The sequence below is a fragment of the Rattus norvegicus genome, chromosome X (assembly GCF_021556685.1).
Source record: "Rattus norvegicus strain SHRSP/BbbUtx chromosome X, alternate assembly SHRSP_T2T, whole genome shotgun sequence".
Classification (NCBI taxonomy): Eukaryota; Metazoa; Chordata; class Mammalia; order Rodentia; family Muridae; genus Rattus; species Rattus norvegicus.
Genome location: NC_141554.1, coordinates 35,556,190 through 35,572,909, shown reverse-complemented (window position 1 = coordinate 35,572,909; position 16,720 = coordinate 35,556,190). Strand labels below are relative to the sequence as shown.

Below are 16,720 nucleotides of genomic sequence, written 5' to 3'. Positions count from 1 at the left end.
TCTCACACGGCTGCTGGGAATGGAAAACCTGTAGGCTAGCCACTTTGAAAAACAGCCTGGCAGATTCACAAATGGCTAAACATAGCGCTCCCATATGGCTCAGCTATTCATTCATCCCACTCCTAGGTCCCCAAGCTGAACTATGGTGGAACTGAACTTTGAGCACCTGAAGCCTGTGTAAAGGAAGCTGCCCTTTTAATGACTCCCTAGTTGTTTTGAGCTCCCATTAAAGGCTCAAGCCCTTGAAAGAATTCATTCTGAGCCAGATACATCTCCATTTTCCCTTCTCAAATTGAGGATCCATATTTAAGAGAATTAATATTTCATGGCATGGTCCATGAATCATTTCTTTTGCTAGACCCTAGAAATTTACTTGATTGTGTGTATGTGTTGGGAGAGGGGTGTCTAAATGCATACCTGTGAGGGTTGTTCATACCAAAGTGCAGAAGCTAGAGGAAGAAATCAAGTCTATCACTCTTTGTCATATTCCTTTGAATCAAGGCCTCTCACTGACCCTGAATCCCACCACGGCACTGGTGGGACAGCCCTCCCTGGCTTTTTTGCAAGGGTTCTATATTCTGAACTCAGGTCCTCATGCTTGAGCAGCAAGCACTCTGGCTCACTGCGGGTCCTCTCCAGCTCCTCAACTGACATTTTTATGACCTTTCAAATGGGTTAGGCCTGTTGTGTTTTGGGAGACTCACAGCAAGCATGAAATGATTGCTGGCATCCCTCAGGCGAACCCCAGGCTAACACTGCCATGTTGCTTTCTGTTATCTTTTCCCCTCATTATTCATGAAGATGGGAACAAAGTAAATAAATGTGACAGGGGTGTCCCCTCAGAGCAGTTCCCTTTATTTCCAATTAGTAGATTCCTTCTTTCTGTCGATTCTTCTGGGCAGAGGATACCATGCTCTGTGGAGGAAGGGCTGCAGGTTTATAATTACTATTTTTTAATCAAAGAATTGAATTGAGGTTTAATAACAAGAGGGAGGCCATTCATTACCTAGTAGCCGAATACATACTATCTAATAAGTTCCTAAGCCATCTGAGAGGAGGCTCGCCTGAACAAAATTGAAAACCATACAAACAGCTTTGAGGGAGCACAGATCATTGAATTTCAGATACTGTTGCTAAGAGCTGCCTGGTGGTTCCCCTCCCCCCAACCCCCCAGCCCTTGGTTTTTAAAAAAGCAGAAGCTTAAAAGCCTCTTTTGTATGCGGGGGCGGGGGTAGGGGTGGGGAGATATGCTAATTGGTAGCACATTTCCCATCAGAGTCTTTTTTAGTCCTGTCATAGCTGAGATATGAATGATGATAGAGACGAGAGGGCAGCATTCCCAGGGTTTGGATGCCCCTTATTGTACCCGGAGAAAGGAGACGAATCGAATTGGGTGGCAGCTCCAGTCACCCATGAAACCCCTCAGGTCTGTAGGCTACCCAGCACCCGGTGGGCTCTCATGACTATGTTTGGCTCTCCCTCCCCAGATGGCTGCCTCTTGTTATCTTTGCTCCATGGCATCATCCTCTAGGGGACTGTCCAACTTCCTTCAAGACAGACTGTGTGCTTCAGATGAATAAACAAGCCAGGATGTGGGGGATGGGAGAGAGACCAGTGTTGAGCCTCCATGTCTTAGACAAGGCATCGCCAAAGGGAAGGAAGGAAGAAAGAAAGAATCAGTGTTTTAAAATGGCACCACAGACCTAATGATACTATGGCAACTTAGACCTTCAAAGCCTCAGTTTGTCATGATTGAATAGGGTGAGTTATATTTAGTTCCATTGTCAATTTATGCAGTTTCCTCACCAGATAACAATAGATAGATAGATAGATAGATAGATAGATAGATAGATAGATAGATAGTAGATGATAGATAGAGAGATGATAGACAGACAGACAGACAGACAGACAGGCAGGCAGGCAGGCAGGCAGGCAGGCAGATAGAAAGGTAGGTAGACAGAGAGACAGACAGATGTATGCATACACACATAGATCAAATTTTATAGTCTACACTTTCACTTTTATTCTTTTATTTATTTTGAGACAGTCTGGCTATGCACCCCAGCTGGCATGGGACTCACTATGTACATCAAGATAACCTCAAATTCCTGGGCAATCCTCCTGCCTCGGCTTCACCAGTAGTAACAATTACAGGTATGTCCCATCACATCTGGCTTTGATTTTTATAAGGTAGATTTTATCAGGATTCTGCAAAGTAAGACAACAGGATTAGATGTGGAGATCCATCCTCCTCAATAGAAAACAGGCATGTTTTCCTTCCTGCTCAGAGTGGCCAATTTTTACGCGTGAAAGTGTATTAATTTAATTCCTTCTGGGCACATTTTAGCTGGGCTGCTTTTTAAATGTGTGGATTTTTTTTATATAACTGAAGAATAATGCATTCATTAGGCAAGCAGCCATTAAAATAGGCAAAAGTGCTTCTAAATTGGAATTTCACATGATTCATTGGAGGCAGTTTGTATATTTGTTATGTGTACTTGTGGCATATTCAATGTAGGTCACAAATGTTAGCTGAATTCTAGGTTTGTTTTGGTAAATATTGATGGCACTATGCTTTGCTTATGAAACGAAAATAGAGGCTTATAGTCTTTATTGCAGTAGCTGTTAATATTGTTCTTTTAAAAATGAATGCTGGAGAGATGGCTCAGCTACTAAGAGGATGCACTGTTCTTCCGGAGGTCCCAAGTTTGGTTCCTAGCATCCATGTTGGGTGGGTCATAAACATTGTAACTCCAGGGAATATGATGCCCTCTTCTGGGCTCCATGGGTACTTGCGCTCAGACACAGCACCCCACAGCACACATATACACATTCTTAAACATAATTACTTTTTGACTGCACCTTTTGTTTGGGTTATACATTCTAAAGATCTAAAAGCAAGATAACTTTGTGCCCTGTAGAAATGGAAAGTTGCAATTTTTGGTTAATGGGCCACATGGATGACATTGGTTCCACAAGATTACATTGCATACTGTTTAGTTATCTTAGTTTTTATAAGTACACTTGTTCTCCCAACAAAGGAATTGCTTAGCCATGTGTTTCTCAGAATATAGCCCTTCTTTGATCAGCACACAGCTGCATTTATGTCCACAAAATTTCCTAAGTACATATAAGGATCAGAGTTTGTTCACTCCACGCCCTTTCACAGTACAAACGAGCACTTGCATGCAGGTGTTAATTGGTTGAGACTATGGGTTTTTTCCTTAAATTAAGGCTGGAGTCATCTGTTTGGTGGTCTGTTTACTGGCATGGTAAATGTATTTTAGCATTTAGAATGACAGCCTGTGAACAGCAATCATTTTTCTTAAATGATTGAAATCATAGAAGGTCAAGAAAAGCAAGGTGAAAAAAAGCAAGTTATAGATACAAAGCACACCAGCCACGTGTGTGTGTGTGTGTGTGTGTGTGTGTGTGTGTGTGTGTGTAGAGAGAGAGAGAGAGAGAGAGAGAGAGAGAGAGAGAGAGAGAGGGAGGTGGCATGAGGGCCAAGTTTAAGAGCCATATTAATCTAAGTAGCATCTTGCATTTGTTTCTGAGTCAGCATTGGCATGACCCCATGCCACTGCTCTGTTCAGATCTCAGTAGCCAAGCGTGATAGCACAAGGGTGTAAATCCCTGTGCTCAGAAGGCAGAGGTAGGAGAGATCCCCTCAAACACAAGGTCAAACTTAACATATGACACATTCCAGCTTAGCCAGGGTTATGTATGGAGGCAGACCCTTTGTCAACAAAATTAAAAATAAATAAATAAATAAATGCAATGAAATTACAAGCATTTATTTCTGTGGAGTTTTCTGACTTTTCTCCTATGAGATATATTAACTATGGGAATAACATGTTTGAAAGTCATCTAATTACTTTTTGATATTTTCACTAGCACTAGCAAAAATTAGTGGAAAAGAAGTTACATTTTCATAACTAATAATAAATATATAATTCAACGTGTTGACTGATCTGCCCTTAGATGTGAATATGAATTATACAGAGTTTCCATCTGTGAAACTGGCCAAGAGGGTACACAGCAAGTCCTCTAACTACCATTCTTGTTCAACACAGAGTACCTGATATGTCTACTTAGAGGTAAAATTGTTAAAGGTGTTTTACGAAGCTGAGAGGGGATTGTTGCAAAACTGAAGACCAGCGTGGGCTGTCTCATAAAACCGAAAACAAAGAAGAAAGAAAACCCTTTAAATTCACAAAATACAGTTGAGGTTCCTTTTCCAGCACAATGTTGTGTTTAATTATTCCTTTGTCTGTTGATACTTAGGATCAGGTGCTTAAAACCAAGAACCAAAAAAAAAAAAAAGGCAAAAAGGCTTCAAACTCTTCTTTGAGGATTTGAAGAATAGCCCAAATCAAGAATTTGCCTTCTGGACTATACATGGACTGACCCTGGACTCTGACCCCATAGGTAGCAATGAATATCCTAGTAAGAGCACCAGTGGAAGGGGAAGCCCTGGGTCCTGCTAAGACTGAACCCCCAGTGAACTAGTCTATGGGGGGAGGGCGGCAATGGGGGGAGGGTTGGGAGGGGAACACCCATAAGGAAAGGGAGGGGGAGGGGGATGTTTGCCCGGAAACCGGGAAAGGGAATAACACTTGAAATGTAAATAAGAAATACTCAAGTTAATAAAAAAAAACAAAAAAGAATTTGCCTTCTGTTCTATTAGCCCAAATATCAGTGAGTGCCTCTTCTTGGGCTGTATAATTACAGCAGCTTAGAATCTTCGAGCACTTTATCATTTTTAAGTGCTTAGGAGTACTTCATATTCTCCTAAAGCCGCCATTGTCAGCTATGAGCATGTTAACCCCTGTGTGCGTCAGTAAAGCTATTAGACTTTCTAATCATTTGTTATACAGAAGGGCACGCAGAGGTGCATTCTGACCCTCTTCTCAAACTTATGCTTTCATTCTGCTCACAGTCCACTGTTTCTGTTCATACTCCACTTGCACTTGGCTTTGGTTTTCCTGTGTGGGCAGAAAGAAACAGGCTCTCAGCTTGGGAACTGAGATTTGTCCATAATCCAAGGTTGTCCTCTGAGAGTAGGTGGAGCAGGTAACCATCCTCCACCCATTATGCTTTGGTGGAGGCAGGTTGACAAGTGCGGATTGCTGTTAAAAAGCATTTCACACCCAGCTCTGGTCCCACGTATTCATCACAGCAACTGCTTCTCATAGCGGCTTCCTAGTTCTACTTGATAATCTGTGGTGCACGTTTGTTCACTCACTCTTATGACGTGGTTTACCAGAGGAGTTTATTGAAAAGATAAATTGGCCAGATAGAATGGCACATGCCTTTAATCCCATCACTCAGGAGGCAAAGGAAGGTGGATCTCTGTGAGTCTGAAGCCAGCCTGGTAAACATAATGAGTTCCAGTACAGCCAGGCGAGACCCTGTCTTGAAAACAACAAAACAAAGTTAACATTATCGGGTATTGATTTCCAAAGATATATGTTGTCTTTTCTACTATGCTCTACTTTAGCCCAACAGGGTCTTATTTTTGAGAAGTTTTTTGTAGAAATACACAAAACCTGTTTTGTGCAAAGATGTATATTATCGGAAGAATTATCTTTACTGGCACAAACATTCTAGATTTGGTACTTATGCCTTATTATAAGAGAATATGTGCAAACTATGCATCAGATAAAAACCAGTGCATTTGGGCTGGGGTCAAAAGAATTGAGTGCTCCAGTCCTGTCTGGTCCTGAATACGGCCTGATAAAGGAGAGAAGCAACTAAACACTCTTAACTTTTCTTTCCTGTTTTGGAATTCGTTGTACATCATATTTGTTTAAAAGAAGGTCAGAAGACTTGAACAAAATTCTTCTAGCTTTCTATGAAGAAGTTCTAGATTGATTCCTGTATCTTTTTTTCACATGAGTAGGTGGTAAAATAAAGGCTTATAGATGGCCTGCCTTCTGGAGGCTTCGAGTAGCTTTCCCATGTCCATGGCATAGACCAAGTGCAGAGGTATGTGGTGGAGAACTAGACACCTTCCTCTCTGGGTTGACGGCTACCACCTACTAGCCACTTTGAATACACAGTCGCCCATTCTAATTACACTAGAATGTATAACTGAGTGATACTGCCAGCATCAAGCAACCCTCCCCCAAACATGTGATGGGATTTTGCCAAATGCTTTCAAGTCAACACAGATGTTAGCATCTTCCTGATCTCATAATCCCATAGTTATAAATTTGAAGGTTGATAATTTACTAGGTCAGACCTCACAGGTAGGGCTAGCTATAGAATGTTCAGAGCTCAATGCAAGCTGAAAATGTGGTCTGTTTGTCTCAACGTGCTGGAAATGGCAGCTCAGTTGGTAGACTGCTTGCCTGGCATTGTACAAAGCCATAGGTTCTATCCCTAGCATTGCATAAATTATGTGTGGTGGTGTATACCTATAATCACAGCATACCATGGTGGGATACATAAGACCATGTCTCTAAAGAAAGGAGTTCAAGACCTTTATATCAAAGGCTCTTTTGAGATAAGGATACTTGTTGCATGCCCATGAAGGTAGCTAGGTTTGTGTGGTCTCTGACGTGAAGAAATTCAATTGTGTTTCAAAAAAATTGAAACTAGAAGCAAAGCTAATTTTATCTCAGATACTCATGTGTTAACAATCACCCCCATCCTCCATCAACGTCCAGAAATAATTCCATCCATCTCTTTAAGAGTAAATATCCTTAGAGACATACCTTCTTGTAATCTTGAGGCTTTATTCATATCACCTCTGTTTATTTACAAGGTGTTATATTCTTGGGCATCCTCTTTGGGGATGTCCTTGGAAATGGTTGTGGAGGAGTTAGGACAAGGTCATAGAGAGGTCTAGGGCAAATAGAGATTGAGGACAGAAGTGCCCTAAAAATCTAATCAAGCTAGACAAGGACATAGAAGTGAAGTCAGGCATAATGGCTCCTGCCTGTAGCCTCAACACTCAAAAAGCAGAAGCAAGATGATTGCTATGAGTTCCAGGTCATCTCAGACTATAGAGTGATAGTCTGTCTCAGAATTAAAAACCTAAATTGAAAGTATGTGGGGGCGCTCAAGGACAGGGAAAAACTTAATAGGATATGCAATCACCCACTAGTCCTTTCTTGGCTTCACTCTTCATGGGACTGTATGGCAGTAGTGGGAGCATGACAAGCTTCCAAACTAGAAATAGCATTTTGTCAGTACAAAGTAGGAGGCATGTTGAGGCTTTGCAGCATCTTGATATGTTAACAATAGCCCAGTGGAGGATGCTCCAGCATGAGTTCTTCCCTTAGCTAATGAAGTCAAGGTTCATGTGAGGTCAGGTGACGTCAGCATGCTGGTCACTGGAGAGATGGCTAGAACAGATGGTGGACGAGGATGTGGCTATGAGAATCTTTGTCAGGGAGGTGAACAGCTTTGCGTTCTACAGAGAGTAGGGGCAGGCAGAGTTGTCTGGATTACTATGTTTAGGAGAGAAAGTATTTAAGAGCTCTCTTTCTCTTTTTCTTTGTCTCTCTTTCTTCGAGACAGTCTCAAGTATTCCAGTCTGTAGCTAGGGATTACCTTGAACTTCTGCTTTTTCTGCCTCCACCTTCCCAGTGCTAGGATTACAGGGGTGCATGCCATAGCTACTTTATGAGGTACAAGGGGTTGAATTTAGGGCTTCATCTGTACTAAGTACTCTATTAAGTGAGCTACATTTCCAGTCCTAGTGAGCTGTTTTGAAAAAACTCACAGGTGCTGACCTGAACTCTTGAAGTTATGTAGTTGATGGTGTTAAAAGCCTTTTTTGCAGGAGCCCTTGTTTAGCTTTGTGCCTTTCCATTCTAACTACCTGATTCCTGAACTCCCAGCATTCGCATCTGATAGCCAAGGCTCTGCTCAAAGTTGGGCCATAGCCCAAGTCCCTCAAGCCCCTTTGGTTCCCTCTGCTTGGTGTCTCTGTCCAAGAAAGATGGCAAGACCTGATTTCAATATTGTCCTGAAGCCAATAGAATGAACATGGGTCAACTCCCTTGTCAGTGCTGGTATAGAGGATGCCTGCAGTCCTTGTCCTTGAGTGAGGGACTGTGTCACACTTTTCACAGGTGGGAAGCTATGGTTCAATAGAGACAGGGTTGAGCCCAGTCACTGCACTCCACATATAAACAGAACCCTCATCTGGCCAAGTATCTCGGGTGCATATATAAAGTCAGCCAACTATAACTGTTTGATGCTTTCTCTTCTCCCATATGAGTATGAAATGAGCAGTGTTGTGAGTGGGCCTGTGTGGGTCTGCCAATCCAAGAGGAATGTGGGGGGAGTCCATGTGCCTGTCTGAGAAAGCACCTTTCCCTAGACAGAAACTCATTAATCCTTACATTGACTCGATTCTGGGGAAAATATGTGTTTGAGGGGTGAAGTAACTGCTAGGTAAAAAAAAAAAAATGGATTTCTTGGTGCACCTGAGTTCTCAGAAGGAATATTAAAAGACTCACATCTTCAACTTGTGAGATACTTTACCATCCAAATGTCTTGTGATTTAACTTCAAATTATCTGTGTTTGGCAAAACTGGCCAAAGATACAGAGACATATCTGCTCTGGGTTGCCCTCCTTGGGCACAACCTACTGAAAGTTGGGATTGCTCCAAGTGATCATTGCCAAGTCTATGGAAAGCCGGTAAATGTGCATGGCTGTCTGCTAGTGGAGAAAATGGGCGCTTATCAGTGAGAGAGATTGAAGAAGGGTTAAAATGACTGCTGAAAATGTAGACAGGGAGATCACCCAGGAAGCTACCTAAAGGAAAGGGGCTTGGGGGCTGTGCCCTCTTGGAACAGAGCCAGAGCTGAGAAGGCTGGCGCTGGGGTGGGGTTTTGACAAATGGCCTGAGGCACTTTCTTACCAGAGCACCCCAGGTTCTCCCAGCTATAATGTTGAGTGGCTCACTCTTAGGCTCTACGCCCTAGGATTTCTGGTGACATAAGAAGGAGCCACAACAAAGTAATGACTGGAATTCTAAGAGCTGCAGTGAAGGCATAACAAAGAGACTCTGAAGGTCTGCCCCTTGCGGGGGTGGTCCGGAAGAGCCTGTTGATGGTGTGTGACTCTTAATGAGGGAATCCAAAATCCCTGTGGAACGTGATAATGAACTAAGAAGCATCGTCTCAGTAGATCAGCTGTCTGTCTCCTGATATATGCCTTGTGTACACAGAACCAGACATTTTCTTTTATCAAAATCATTAGAAAGAGGGGCTGGAGAGATGGCTCAGCAGTTAACAGCACTTACTGCTCTTGTAGAGGACCTGGATTCAGTTCCCAGATCTCATATGGTGGCTCACAGTCATTTCTAACTCCAGTTCCAGGGCCTTGGATCCGCTTTTGACTTTCTATAGGCAAGCATGTGGCACATGTACATATACATAGACAGAACACTCATATGCAAAAATCTCATATGCAAAACACTTATATGCAAAACACTCATATGCATACCTTTTTTAAATAAAAAAGTTAAAGAAATAAAAAATGAGGACAAGAAATGTATCTCAGTTGGTAGAGTGTTGGCCTGGCTATACACAAAACCCCATGTTTTAAGGAACCTGGGTGTGGGACTGTACACCTAAGATCCGGATACTCAGGAGGTGGAAGTAGTATCAGGAGTTCAAGGTTATCCTTGACTGTACAGCAAGTTTAAGGGCAGCTTTGGGTATAAGAAATCCTACCTCAAAAAAAAAAAAAAACTATAACAAAAGACAAATCATCTGACTCCTGATTTTTTTTTTTATCTTTTAGGTGTGACTGTTGTGCCAGAATCCATTCCCCAGTGTAACAGTGTGTAATAAAAGCTCTCTCTCCCTCCCTCTCTCCCTACCTCCCTCTCCCTCCTTCTTTCTGCCTCCCCCTTCCTCTCCTCCACCCTCTGGGGCCTCTGATACTCTAAAAATGTAAGGTCCACTAATATCTTCAAGCAACCCAGACTTGGGGCAAGCTGTCTGCCTTAATAAGGTCAAGACCATCACCCTTCTACTCTGTCACCTACTGGGAGTGGTTATGCCTCCTAAGATTGTAACATGGATGCATCAGGTAATAGATTGTGTACCCTTTCCATGCACGGCAGGCTGTACCAGTAACCTGCCAGTCACCACCATGTCTTTTGAGTGTTTTGAGTCTTTGAGTTGGATAGACATCTGTTTTCCTTTAGTTCCTCTGTCCTTACTCCCATAAAAGCAGAGCTGTCTCAGCCTGCCCTGTGGAGCTGGTGCCTACTCTCCTGGCCTCTTGACTCCATGCCACTCCTCCACCTCCACGTACATCTCAATCTCTTTCAATCCCAGTTGCCTTTGCAGGATCCAATATTTTGTGGACTTGCTCTTGGCTGTGGTTTTCTCCTTTATCTGCTACGCATTTCCCTTGCCTTATCTCGATACACTTCTGTAGTACGTGACCCATCCTTCCTTCCTCTTCCTCACTTTACCAGTCCTCCTGTGATCATTCTAAAAATGGGATTCCATTCTAGTCTCTGTGATGCCACTGGCCAGGGAATTGAAATTTTCTCTTTCAGTGGTCTTTACTACATCCTCCCTATCTGACTGCTTTCACTATGTCACCTCCCCAGCTTCTCAAAATTCTCTCCACTGTGACGGGCCCCTGGATCTTCTCCAATATTCTTGGCCTCCTTTGAGAGGACTTCTACAAAGGCCCCCAGAGTTTAGGTGGTACATGCATGGTGTTCTCCTCTGTGCCTTCTGCTCTGGGATCACACCCACCCCCACTCAAATTTGTTCCTCCTTGCTGCTAGCACCCAATTCTTCACTTAGAAATCCTGCCTAGACTGAGGAATTTTATAAGCATAGCTCATATGGCTTCCAAACACGATCGTCTTTCTCAGTCTCCCTCACCTGGTGGGAGTTGAGTCATATATTGCCCCCGCAAGGTGCCAATATTATAAAATCTTAACTTCTAGTACCTGTGAAAGTTCCATTACTTGGAAGTAGTCTCTGTAGATATATAGAAGTGGGGATGAGGCCTTGGTTTATTAAGGTAGGCCTAAGTCCAACTCGATCTATTGGTGTCCTTAGGAAACACCCAGAGAGAACACCATATGGTGACATGGGTGGAGGTTAGAGCACAGTGCCAAGACAAGGACTGAACATTAAGGACCAGTGATGGCTGCTGGAAGCAGGCAGAGGCAAAACTGAATCTGCCTCATGGTTCCTTCAGAGAAAATGCATCCCTTTCCTCACCGTGGCTTTGGACTTTCAGCTTCCAGAACTGTGAGAGAATAATTTGTATTATTTAAAGCTATCAAGTTTATGCTCCTTTGTCACACTGGCCCTAGGAAATCAGTCTATCCCCTGTTCTTAGTATGCTCCCTGTGGACATCAGCACTACCTCCCCCATCTCTTGTCTTGATTCTCAGTTGGCCCTTTCTGCTGTGTATACAGCCTCCATCATAGGATATGACTTCCCTGACTCTTCTATAGGTCCACCAAATTTCTCTCTTTGTACCCTTCCAAAAGTATTGTGTCCCAACTGCCTACATTCTTGCTACTTGTTCAAACAACCTGGGGTGGAGGGAGATTTTAAAGATTTCACACCACACAAGCTGACTACTAACTGGTCACAATATGTAGGAGGTTGGATGTACGGTTAAATCATCCCAGCTGAGTCCACGGCACAGCCAGGCTTTAGAGCCATTAAAAGAGTATGTTCTAGCAACCACAGAAAACTAGATTGAAGGCAATGTTTCTCAGCTGGGAATGAGTTTCCTCCCTCATGCATCTAGTGAGTGGAGGCCAGGAACATTCTCAAACACCCACATGTCCAACCAGTGAAGAATGACCCCATGCCGAGTGTGGCGTATGCTGACATTGTGCAACCATGATACGAGAGAGAGAGGAAGGAAGCCACAATACTCACATTGACTTTGAGATACGTGTGGACCACCCTACTTAGGAAAATTAACATGCCACTTCATGGCATAGTGCCTCTGTGATGAGCCCAAAGCTCACATTTCATGAAAAGTTAGAAATTCTATTATTTTTATTTATCTTTTATGACATTGTTACTTCTTTTGTGTTTGTAAGCTCGCATGTTCCATAGCACACATGTAGAGGTCAGAGGACAATTTTCTCTCATCATGTGGGTCCCAGGGATCTAACTCAGATTGTTCTGGTTGGCAGCAAGTACTGTTATCCACTGGACTAGTGTGTCAGCCCTCTTCTTATTTGTTTATGTGGGGCATGGGCGGGGTGTAGTGTCATACTGGTAGCTGAGGCTGGCCAAGAGCTCACTATATAGGACAGGCTGGCCCAAGCTCTTAGAAATCCTTATGGGAAAAAAAGACAAAAATTAGAAATTTAATTATCATGCAAGAAAAAGGCTTTCCCAAACTGATAAAAAAAGTTTTAATACAGTTTAGTTATAGATAAAAAACAATTCTTAACAATCATATTCTGAATTCCTAGCACTATCCTGTGTTTTTCTAGTTTGTATTTCTTATTAGACAGCATTTTCCATATCAGACATGGAGGAAGGATTATGGCCAAGTGTAATTCGTGTGACATAAATGTTCTATGAGCCAAGATGGCTTGGGAGAAATTTGCAGTTAGAATGACTTTTAAAAAAAAATCTATTCCTGGCATTTTCATTTTTCTTTTGACTTCAGTCATTTTGAGCCCTGCTCCTCAAACAAGCAAAACCCCTAAAATATAATTCCAGAAAAGCTGTGGAGGGGAGGCAGTGGGCAAAATTGTTTTGTGACTATATCGTTAGGCTAAGTATAGGGAGGTGACTTTGCAACTTGGTGAGTTTTCCTATGTTCATCTTGTGATATTGCTGGCAGGAAGGAGCACTCTGGTTAAGCAAGTTTTCTATGACCCATTAGCCTGGGGGCTACCTAGAGAAAACACCATGGCTTACCGATGGCCACACTGGTAGACATTAGCACTTGGAAAACTCTTCCAAGCATGTGCATGCTTCCTGAGCTCACTGTGGCACTCTAGCAGATAGATGAACATGGTGGACAAAATAACCGCTGCATGTGGATGACACTGTACTCTTTTAAGGCAGTAGCAGCCATTTCATAGGTTTTAATGTAATACATCCATTTTCTGTCAACATCTCTTACTCCTGCATCAGCTTTCACATGTGTCTTTACTGTCTTACAGCATGAAGCTCAAAGAAACAGCTTCAGCTCAAAGACTCATTTCTTTTCCTGTTTGAGATATATGTATATATATATATACATATATATGCAAAATACATATATATGCGCAAAAAATGGAGGCATGCCCAAAAGTATTTTAAACATGTATTTGCTTTTTCTTCCTCTTGACGGGTTCTCTATTGCTTCTTTCTTCTCTTTCCTAATCATATGGTTGATCATAAACATCCGTGGGATTTTGAAGCTGCTTATGAACTGGTACAATGGTAATTTCCAGAAGTGGTATCATAAATCATAGTCCTAGCAGAAGTAAAGCTACGAATAAGGTTAAAAATAATGAATAGCGCATTTACCTGTAGATTTTCCGAGTAAAACTAAAAGGGCATTTTGTCCAGTTGCTTTGATTTGCCACTATGTTATAGACAACAGCAGTTTAAGAAAATTTAGAATGCCTTTCATATTTTGCCTTTCATTTTGTTAGTATTAAAATAATGTTCCTAAGTTCCGTGGTAAGTACCTCACCATACAGACCCTATCTCTTACGTAAGCAAACTAATTTGTCAAATAGGAGATCCAACAAAATTAGGCTCCTCTGATATTTCTAGAATTAAATGACTTTGTTAGACACTTTATAAAAAATCCCACTAGCATAGTTAATCACAATTATATTTTTTATAATTTACATTACATTCATTTCTTTCACTGTCAGTGAAATAACGTTTACATATATAAAGGTCAGAGACTAGCAGTGGAAGTCGGTTCTCTCCTTTCGTGTGAGCCCTAAGGATGAAGCTCAGACCATACTTGATAACAAGAGCCATCTTACCAATGTGGAAGTAAAATTTTAGACCTTTGTGCCTGAATGAACCTAAACTGTTCTGACGCAGCTTTTAAAAAACTGTTCAATTAAGGCACACTATGAGTTTTCCCATGGAGATAGTTATATCACTCTCTCTCTCTCTCTCTCTCTCTCTCTCTCTCTCTCTCTCTCTCTCTCTCTCTCTCCAGAGGCTGAAGCTTTAGGTGGTGCCTTCCCAATCCCTTCACCAAGAGACAATAAAATAGGCTGAAACCATATTTCAGGGCAAAGCTGGCTGTGGGCGTGGTCTTCAGGGACAATGAGGAAAGTGGAAAGGGAGACGGAAAATTAAAAGAAAGTGTCGAAGCAGGCCAAACTGGTTTTCAACGTCTTTTCTTGTTTAACACAGCAGAAATGTTGAATATAAATGGGCGTGAGAGATTATCTAAAACCAAAGCATTAAAAGATCAGGCTGCTAAAAGATTTTGATTTGGGATCTTCCCACATTGTTTTGAGGTATTGTATAAAAATCCCATAAAACTTTGGAGAATGCTTTTAGGAGAGATGATTTCCACTTTTAAAAAAATGTGTGTGTGTGTGTGTGTGTGTGTGTGTGTGTGTGTGTGTGTGTGCACGCACAGTAATATATTGTCTCCTTCTACCATGTGGAGCCCAGGAATGGCGCTCTAGTGGTTAGATTTGGCAGCAGGAAATTTTACTGAGCCGTGTCACTGGCCCTCCAACATGTCTTTAATGTTTACTCCCAACATGGGTGTCAAGTAGACTATGCCGGCTCCTGGAATCCCATATCCCATGGTTATTGATAGTTATCGTTGTATGTGACTTCAGTTTACAGAATTTTTTCAGTGAGGACAATGAAGGTGAGTGAGTCAGATGCAATTATTAAATGAATATGAAATTGGTGATGCTTGAAAACTCAGGCTCATAATCAAAGAAAAGATTTAAATGCTTAATTTGAGTTAAGAACATTGGTCTTAATTGTGCAAAAGGGCTTGTGAATCAGGATCAGCCATCAGAATCATTGGAATCCCTGTGGGCACAATAGCCTTGAAGCCAGATGTTTAGAGTGCTGTTAAAAAGTACCCTCTTGAGGTTTAACGGAGGACTTCTAATTAATAATATTCTGTGCAGATGGAATCCCATCCTATCAAAAAACCTTGATTTTTGTATTAGAAACCACCAAAATATCAAGTAGATATACTTTCAATATACCGATTGTAGAATAAGCACGAGCCCCTTTTACAAATTGTGTTTGAGCTAAAATTCCTCATATATTAATACAAAGAAGTAGAATCTAATGCTAAATTGCTGTCAGCATTGTTAAATCTATTGGAAGTTTCTTCCCTCCTGAATATCTCTTCTCTTTTGTTGTTAGTATTTTTTAAGTAAACTTGTCCAGAGATTTGTGAAACAGAAGTTTTTCTGGTTTTTGTTTTTTTATTTTTTTTTAATAGAGCAAGAGTACATCTTTTGAAGAGACTTTTCCAGGGCTGGGAATAAATAGAATAAACAAAACTGATGCCCCAGAAAGGGGACGCATAGGAAAATAGGCATTCTCCTGAGAGATAACATATACTGTGGTCTGACCAAGTCACGTGGTGGGAGGGGGCTCTTTTCTTTCTCCTCCACATCCCTTCCTCTGATGTCACAAGTCTATTATTTCCTGGGAGAATTAATTAGTATTCATTGGGTTGCAGTTGGCAAGAAGAAAAAAGGGAGGGCAGAGAGACAGACAGAGAGACAGAGAGAGGGAGAGACAGAGACAGAGAGAGGGGGAGGAAGAGCTTGGTGGGGGAGCAGGAGCTTCCTGGGGTGCACTGAGAGTGGGGGCACAGAGTGGCTGTTTTATAACCGGGATCCTCGGTGACGTATGGTCGCCTGCTCCTTGGCAGCTGTCTTTATGGACCAGTAGGCAGAGCGAAATTGACGCTGACAAGACTTTCGCGTCTTGGAAGGCACTGTAATCTACTGTAGTGAAGAACAGAGCCTCTCAATCAGGCGGGTGGAAATAAGAGAGACAGAGGGGAGTCCAAAAGAAAAGGAAGAGGAGGGGGAAAAGTGTGTGTTGTGGGGAAGCAGGGAAAAGCATTTTTGGTGGATGGTATGAAGCCAGCCATGGAAACTGCAGCCGAGGAAAATACTGAACAAAGCCAAGAGAGAAAAGGTACCCAGCGCTCTGACAATAGCCTGTTTTAAAGATTTTGACTGAGGGTTCTTGAAAGGGGTTAGCCAGGTTTTGTCTCTTCTAAAAACGGCTCTAAAACAATCCCTGGTGGTGTGGTCTTGTATTGGGTGGGTTTTTTCTTTATCCTGGGGACTAATGTTAAATAGTGTTATTTCTATTTCTGTCGCAAGGATTTCTATGTAACGTGGTATTTCATAAAGGGTGTTTGTAGTTTGTCACCTTGGGCTACTGGATGGGAAAAACAGTCTCTCTTTTTTTTACTAAAATAATTAATCATGATTTAAGTCCTATGTTCTGCATGCTATGCTCACGGAATAGGAGATGTGTTATTCTGTATTAATGCTAAAGAACTAGAGGAACATGCATGCTAAATATGCTTTGATTCCAATAATACGCGAGTGACTTAGACATGCTCTAATTTTTTATTCTAACATGATTGTTCTTTCCATGTATCAGACTATGACATGTAATAATCATTTATAGTGGGGGCTTGAAAGGGGACGTCAGCTTTGTCCCCCAGCACCTATAGAAAGGAAGAGATCTTTTGCTAATTAAACTTAAATGATTTGGGGA

The 16,720-nt window shown here is 41.9% G+C and overlaps 1 protein-coding gene across 8 annotated transcripts in view; it reads left to right on the top strand.

Annotated features, from left to right (window-relative positions):
* Positions 1–16,720, top strand: part of Gpm6b (glycoprotein m6b) — a 146,351-nt gene that overhangs the window by 86,729 nt on the left and 42,902 nt on the right. For 4 of the 8 annotated variants that reach the window (NM_001431687.1, NM_138846.3, NM_001431682.1 and 1 more), the window contains exon 1: positions 15,824–16,126. The exons of the other annotated variants lie outside the window; for them this stretch is intronic. In NM_001431687.1, the coding sequence (NP_001418616.1) occupies positions 16,066–16,126 (61 nt within the window). In that variant the 5' untranslated portion in view covers positions 15,824–16,065. Of the gene's footprint in view, positions 1–15,823; positions 16,127–16,720 lie in introns of those variants that run through there. 8 annotated transcript variants of the gene reach the window in all.